The sequence below is a fragment of the Limulus polyphemus genome, unplaced genomic scaffold, assembly GCF_000517525.1.
Source record: "Limulus polyphemus unplaced genomic scaffold, Limulus_polyphemus-2.1.2 Scaffold538, whole genome shotgun sequence".
Taxonomy (NCBI): Eukaryota; Metazoa; Arthropoda; class Merostomata; order Xiphosura; family Limulidae; genus Limulus; species Limulus polyphemus.
In genome coordinates, this window is record NW_013666148.1 from 344,827 (window position 1) to 352,942 (window position 8,116).

General features: G+C 31.6%; 2 protein-coding genes across 2 annotated transcripts in view; both read left to right on the forward strand.

Moving 5' to 3' along the window:
- The window catches only part of LOC106458957, a 29,709-nt gene extending 28,531 nt beyond the window's left edge, over positions 1-1,178 (forward strand). Inside the window, exons 8-9 of the mRNA XM_013918526.1 lie at positions 623-709; positions 1,071-1,178. Of these exons, the coding sequence (XP_013773980.1) occupies positions 623-709; positions 1,071-1,178 (195 nt within the window). The remainder of the gene's footprint in view (positions 1-622; positions 710-1,070) is intronic.
- LOC106458962 overlaps positions 625-8,116 on the forward strand; it is a 16,651-nt gene continuing 9,159 nt past the window's right edge. Inside the window, exons 1-5 of the mRNA XM_013918530.2 lie at positions 625-709; positions 1,071-1,165; positions 3,084-3,200; positions 3,494-3,554; positions 5,350-5,460. Of these exons, the coding sequence (XP_013773984.1) occupies positions 3,507-3,554; positions 5,350-5,460 (159 nt within the window). The 5' untranslated portion in view covers positions 625-709; positions 1,071-1,165; positions 3,084-3,200; positions 3,494-3,506. The remainder of the gene's footprint in view (positions 710-1,070; positions 1,166-3,083; positions 3,201-3,493; positions 3,555-5,349; positions 5,461-8,116) is intronic.

Here is an 8,116-nt window from a genome sequence, read left to right on the forward strand (position 1 = left end):
CTTAGTATACATGTATATGTTAGTTGTGGTTTAGAGTTCCCACTTAGTAACGATAAGAAACAAACGTTTAAACACAGTACAGTGTTACTGCTTTAGGAGATTCTTGATAAAAACTACTGCAAGTTAAACATGATAGACAAATGATTTGTTAAAGTTGACAAAAAATGAAAGCATTTTATTGAAATTCCAAAAATATGATTCAATAAAAAATTAAATACTTTATAACTTAAAAACGTTCTCGTTAAACATTTATTAGTAGGTTATGTTTATTTGTTGTACATATAGAACCATTATTTAAGTATATACGTTACTTCTCTACACTCCCGCTGTCATTGAAAGTCTAGATCTAGCTTTTGATTATGTTTCTTGGAAGGAGAATATTTTCTCTTTTTTAATTAGTGAATGTTTGTATTATCTAATAAAGCATCGCCATTAGTATTGTAATAAGAACTAATAGATACTTTATTTATATTATTTAATGAAAAACGAAACGATATGTATTAATTGTTAGTTATAATTATTTATTGTGAATTATTAAACATTTGTGTTAAAGTAAACTTAGTGCTAATGCATCATATTTTTCCATGTATATTATTTTAACAGCTTAAATTGTTATTTTCAGTTAATAAAAGTGCTTGGAAAAAATTCTTCAAGGTCAGATTTCTTTCAAAATCTAAGAAGTGATCCCAGGTTTTTCTTTAAAACAAAAGTAAGTATTTTTGACTGGAATATCATATTATTGGAGCGCATATTTTTTCACCAACGACTTTATTGGCCGAAATATTTCCTCACCACTGAATATGGTGTGGTCAACATATTTTTACACATTTTTCATTGATATTTAGCGTAACGAATATATTGTTAAGAAGAACTATTTTTGACTTACCGAATTGTAAGTGTCATACTTCAAATTAATATTTCAATTAAACAAGTCATAGTATATTTCGAAGGTAATAATTATAACTGTCCGCTTCAAAAGTATTCCCTATGACAAAGGGTTAGAAGACTAACTTTTTATTTAGTCTTAAACTCATGTGAGATAACTACTGAGAGATTTTTTGGTATTTCAGGAGGATCTTCTAAATGCTTACAAAGATACTGTTGATAACATCATTAGGCCGAAGCTTCCACTAGTTTTCAAGAACATTCCTAAGGCCAAGTTAATGTATGTATTATAAGGTGTATATTAGATTTAGTAATCATAATCCTTCTATGATATGCTATATTAAACAGTATTATATCTTGTAGTAAAGGAGCCTGTATATTGTATAACTTTAAAAATTCGATGTGGTTTTAACGATCCTCAAAAAAAGAAAAAGAAAAAAAGGAAATTTATTTGCTTACTTTTCTCTAAATCGAAACATTCATGATTTTAAATGACTGAGATATTATAGTAACCAGCTCTCAGACACCTTAGAGCATATTATATGTTATTTGTTAAGAATGAACCGGTCCTTGAGTAGGCCTGCTTTGGAAATGTGTATTATTTTACGTGAAGTAGTAATATTTATCCCTGAATAATACTTACAGTGATTACGCTTATAACTACATCTTACTCTTCTACGAGATGCTACACTGAACGATTTTACAATCAGTGCATTGTAACAATTTAATTAAATGTTTAGCTCGAAATTTAATGTAAAAGAATGGAGATTTTTTGGATTGTTTTTGAAAATAGCTTTGAATACATTCTCTGTAAATTACACCGATAATCAGTAGTAGCTGGTAACGTACGTTATATTGTCAATTAATTAATTATATTTATCATTTTATGTATACTTCCATACGTAATTTGTGAATAATTATAATTTTTGTTCTGTTAATATATTAGCTTCTTTTTCATAACAAAAACCCAAAATCTTAGCTACTAGAAGTTACAACTTGTGTTGTTCGTCCTTCCCTAGATCAACGGTAGGAAACAGCCCAGAAGTAGAATTGCTATAACGTTTTTAAAAGACAAATTACATAAAACATTAGAAATGTCAAGTTTATAGTTTTCATCCTTGATATCGTTTTTCGAGTATTAAAATACAATATTCTGGAATATTTTTTAGTTAATGATCAATATGAACTTCTGATCAAAGCAAGTTTCTTACAAGAATCAGAACTAAAGATCAATCCAGTAATGAGTGTACAGCTTATTCGATATATTTCTATTACGTTCTTGTTTATAATGATTATGATTCATTGTTTCTTCAGTGGGTACCCTCACTGTTGTGTTTGTTAATGTTTGATGATAATGATGATACAGTAATATCAATACACACCAGACTGGGCCCGGCATGGCCAGGTGGCTAGGGCGCTCGACTCGCAATCTGAAGGTCGCGGGTTCGAATCCCCGACACACCAAACATGCTCGCCCTTTCAGCCGTGGGGGCGTTATAATGTGACGGTCAATCCCACTATTCGTTGGTAAAAGAGTTGCCCAAGAGTAGGCAGTGGGTAGTGATGACTAGCTGCCTTCCCTCTAGTCTTACACTGCTAAATTAGGGACGCTAGCGCAGATAGCCCTCGAGTAGCTTTGCGCGAAATTCAAAAAACAAACAAACAAACACACCAGACAACATCAAAGAGAAACACCAATAACGAAATAATATTTTAACCAATCAAAGAATATAATATTAAATTATTTATTTTATATGTGTATTTCCTATTAACCAATACACCTGACTCCTAAGATATGTGTACAGTAAGGACATAATTGTAATCCCGATTTATTCATAGTAAATTAATGCGAGGGTAAGGCTCACTTTTGTAATGTTTGTTATAGAATCATCTATTCCGGTTTAAGTTTGATGGTTTGAAATCACTGCCATGATAAATATGAAATTATGTAAAGACACATTCAATTTACTTCTGTGATTCTAATTATATTTTCAAACAATCTTCACTATTTCTTTTTACCTTCTCAACAGAATTCTAAATAAACACTATATCATTATTACTGAAGTTTTATAGATTTACTGAGTTATATGGCCATTATTAAGATGAAGAAAATATTATTTTTATATTAATGACGAATGTTGTTTAAATTACCAATTTGTTGTTGTCGTGATTCTCAAGTTATTGATTATGTCTTGCAGTGTTGTTCCAATTCCTCTTGAACATGTTGGTGGTACTAAGGCTTATTATCAAGGTTCACCTGAAGACAGTAGTAAACCGGGGAAGTTTTTCATAAACGCTGTAGCACTGAACATAACGTGTGTTTTCATTTGCTTTATCGTTTCAATGCTTAACTTACTAGTTAGTAATAAAAATAGAGACAATTCAAAACAGTAATAAACATTTCAGTTACTCCCGAAAAGTGATTGTATGATAAAACTATTTTTCTCTGCTGTGAAATTATACTAAATTTTTATATTTATAAAACAATAATATTACTTAATTAATAATAATTATGCACTTTATTATTAACAGGAAATTACAACCAATTTTATACGACATCTTTACCAATTCTTAATTATTTTTTGTTGTTGTACTATTCTATAATAAGGCCGAAATATGAAATGATGACCCTCTCCCTCCATGAAGGTGAACCTGGCCATCATCTCCAGGTAAGATGTACCCTTGTCTTGATATAATTCTGACTGTTAGTATTGTTAATTCTATTAAAGGAGTCAAATCTTATACGTGGGTCGATTGTTTCTGGTCATTATAATATTACTTGAATTTTATTACTTGTAGTTTTGACTGAATTAATTATATCATCCGTCTTCAATTTTGAATAATAAAAAGTAGGTCCTAAAGGGGTAACTATTTCGTATAAGAGAATAAAGTAAATTACATTTGTAACAAAAATTTAAGCAAAATTAAAACTTTTCTTTGTCATCACTTCCATTTGACACTGAACTATGCTTTGATATTATCTGTTACTGCTTACATAGATGAAATTACGAGCGCAGGTTTTCTGTATCTGTATTTTCAGAAAGCATTTAAAAATGTGGCATATAAAAGACTTGTTAAGAAAGTTATCTCTGTAAATGTAGGAGATACGTTGGTCCTTTTGTAAAGCGGAAGTAACCTCCTCACAGCCAGCAACATCTAAAACTTTAATGTCATCAGCAAATTTAAATAATCTATTCATCATTCCTTCGTCTAAGTCATTGACCAAAAGTCTTAAGTGAACCTTGAAGTACCCCACTCGTGATACTAATCCAGTTATACTAAAATCAGTTAATAAAAACCATCATCTTACTTCTATCTAGCCAGTTTTTATGTAATGAGTTTGGATTATTTGGTGAGGTGAACGAATAAATGACAGATAATTTTGATAATAATAAATGCAAGGTAATACGTGTGGGATGTCACAATTTGAATTATAAGTATACATTTTTATAAGAATAACCTTGGCAGTGTTATAAAAGACAAAAATATCTTGATTTTCTGGTTTATCAGTCTCTAAAGCTATTTCAGGAATGTGCTGTTGTTAGCGGCACAGCAGATAAGAAATACTGAATACTAGTCTCAAGAGGTTATAATGTTATTGTATAGGTCACATTTCTAGTACCGTGTTCAGTCTATGGATCCTTACCTTAAAAAGGACATTGAATTGTTGAAAGGGTTCAAAGGAGGGATACTAGGATGGAAAGGTTAGCATACGAGAATATGTTAAGATCTTTGAACTTGTTTTGTATCGAAAAAAAAAAGGAGAGTTAGAAGGAATCTGATTGAAATATTTAAGATTCTTAAGTAAATTAATAATGTTGACGCATCATCTTTTTTTCGTATTTAATTATGAGAATGGTAAAAATAGGGGACATAAATATAAATTGTGGCAGGGTAGGAGACATCTTCAGCTAAGACTGTGGTTGGCCTTTTAACAGGTTGCCTTCAGATGTCATAGATACAGTTAATGTATGTTAGTTGATTACCTTTTACGTTCTAGAGTTTAGCTTAATTTAGTGGATAGGACGGCCTATATGGACCAAAAGGTCCGCTGTTGTCCTTTAATATTATATAATGTATCAACAACGCATCATTACATTACATAGTAATATATTTTACTCTGTTGTTAAAGAAAATACATCCAAGGCCCAGTGATTTGAGAAATACCCAATAATTTTTATTTACCTTGTTTCCACATCATCTAACTATATTTTGTTGGATTCCAACTTTGACTGGGCGTGGCCTCAATAATCTATCAAACAAGAGTTGACAGTGGAGCTGTTGAATATCTGTCTTCTCCTTTAGTCAATTATTTACAGTTAGGGACAGATATTTACAGGTGGCTCTGGGGAAAAAGTATAATCAAATCAAACGTTTCCTTGTCGATATATTTTATTCGTCTTTGTTTGATTCTAGATAGGCTTGTTTTTCCTGATTATCTTACTTTATTTTGTTTGTTTCCAGATTACCTACAATAAGGAACAAAAAGATATACCTTCCTTCAGACGCTATGTTGAGTACGGCAAAATATCAGACGTTCCTTCGCATTTTCCATTCTACACAGCTTTTATTGAGGTAAACAGATTTAAACTTATAATTTTCGTTTATTTCATAGTGCTGTAGCATATGTAAGTGAGCACTTCCAAAAACAATAATGTTCTTCGAAATATCTACAATATTTCAACGCCTATGATATATATAATTCTTGTAAACATGAACCTTTCGAACATGGAAAAAGAGAAGCTACCAGGTATTGATGGTTCTGTTTTTTCAGTTGTGTAAACAATAATGTTCTTCGTAATACCTACAATATTTCAACGCCCATGATATACATAATTCTTGTAAACATGAACCCTTTTGAACATGGAAAAAGAGAAGCTACCAGGTATTGATGGTTCTGTTTTTCAGTTGTGTATTTATGTTATATTGAGTGTGTTTTTGTTATACAAAGCTACATTAAGCTATCTGCTCTATCCACCAAGGGGGATCGAACCACTAATTTTAGCGCTGTAAATCCGAAGACATACCACTGTCCTACCAAGGAACTATGCTGTACTGCATATTGATGTTATGGCAAGACTGCTTATTTACTAAGCCAGGGCATTATACTTTACTGATTTTATAATTTGATTACATATTAATGGGTCTTAATGAGAATAATGATCGTGAAAAAGCAAATCGTATTTTATGCATTATTTTTACTGATTTTAGTAAAAGCAAATACCAATATAGCTCACAACTAAAAATCAACTCTTTTAGGTAATTTGATATTTTATAATTATTCAAAAGCCTGATTTATCAGTTTCATACCCTCGATATTAGCGATGTTCATATTTACTAACAACTACGTGGCCCCCCAGTGCCACAGCGGTATGTCTGCGGACTTACAACGCTAGAAACCGGGTTTCGATACCCCTGGTGGGCAGAGCACAGATAGCCCTTTGTGTAGCCTTGTGCTTAATAACTAACAACAAAACAACAACAACAACTACGTGAGCTATTATAAAACAAATTATGTTGACTCTTAAGATTAAATATATATATATATATATATATGCATATTACCCGATTTAAAAATAAGTATTGTTCAATATGTAATTCTCATAAAGTTTTAAAATTAAAACAATATCACAAAATATAACAAAGTCATATAAAGTTATCGTATTTTACACTTAATATGAAATCCTTGGATCAAACCATTTCACTAGCAGATATTTAATTTATAACGTCATCAGACAAATGATTACTTATATATTATTATTATTAGAGAATTGTATACCTTACAATTTACAAAAGACCCTATTAAGTTGGTATCATTATATATATAGGTGTAGACTGAAATAGTTGACTACATTATAGGCTTTACTAAGGCCTAAGGCCACGTGGTGGGGTCACGTGTTTTAACCACTCGTGCCAATATACAGTAGTGTGTTGTCTGTCAGTCAGTCAGAAGTCATAGCATGACACATGAACTTCAAAAGCAGGAAATAAAAAGTATTTGTTATTCTTAATTTTGGTTTTATTTACTCTCGAAACAGAACACTTTCGGGAATCCTGTGCAAATACATCTAGCAATTAACTAAATAATGTTTTCAAGCTGTTAACTAGAAACAGTTATTGTTATACAGATGTCTTTAATTAGAGAGATAGATAAAACAATAATATTAAATATACAACACTGTTACTAAAGCTAAGTGGTTTTAAGTACAATATAGGCTTCATATATAAGATAAGCACCAATTTATATGCTTGGGTCATCTGCAACCTCTACTCGTAAAAACTGTCTCCTATTTTAAGATCTGAAAACAATATGAATAAACAACTACGTCAAGTCTCCCAATGGACTTACAACGCTAGAAACAGGGTTTCGATACCCGCGGTGGGCAGAACACAGACAGCCCATTGTTTAGGTTATTGCTTAACTACAAATAAGTTCAACAAATGACTATGTTAAACTCACTCCGGAATAACTCGATCTTCTCATGCTTTGACAGCGCCATATTTAGTCACGTATCTGATATTAAGAACAGCTAGAAATCGCTTATGGTTCCAGACTTTTCTGACACCCTATATATGAAGAAATACTGAAGACTACACCCTAGATTAAAAACACCTCTAAGTTATACTTGTGAACACTCTATGAAGTAGGATCTATAACTGTTTTTAACATATAAAGAATATAAGAATATTTCTCAGAATATATAGTAAAATTATAAAAATGAAATATTTTCGAATTTCGTACATTGATGTTTTTCTTTGTTTAAATAGTTAATCAGCTAGATACGAAAACTTTTTTTTTGCATGAGAATTTCTTTATGTTTTAAAATTGTTGTGTGGTTTGATATTTTATATGCGCGATGAACTAAGAGTTTAATCAAAATTTATTTCAACAACGTTTATATAAAAGTTGGAAAATCAAAATAAAAAAGTCCAATAAATATATTGTGGTTATCAAACATACCATATGTTTCCTATCCCCTTATGTGACATAAAAATAAAAATAAAAACTTGCCATGCCCAAAACACATAAGGCCGGTCCTTTCGAATTTCGGTTCCAATGACACAAGCAGGGCCCGGCATGGCCCGGTGGCTAGGGCGCTCGACTCGCAATCTGAGGGTCGCGGGTTCGAATCCCCGTCCCATCAAACATATTCGTGGGGGCGTTATAATGTGACGGTCAATCCCGCCATTCGTTGGTAAAAGATTAACCCAAGAGTTGGCGGTGGGTGGG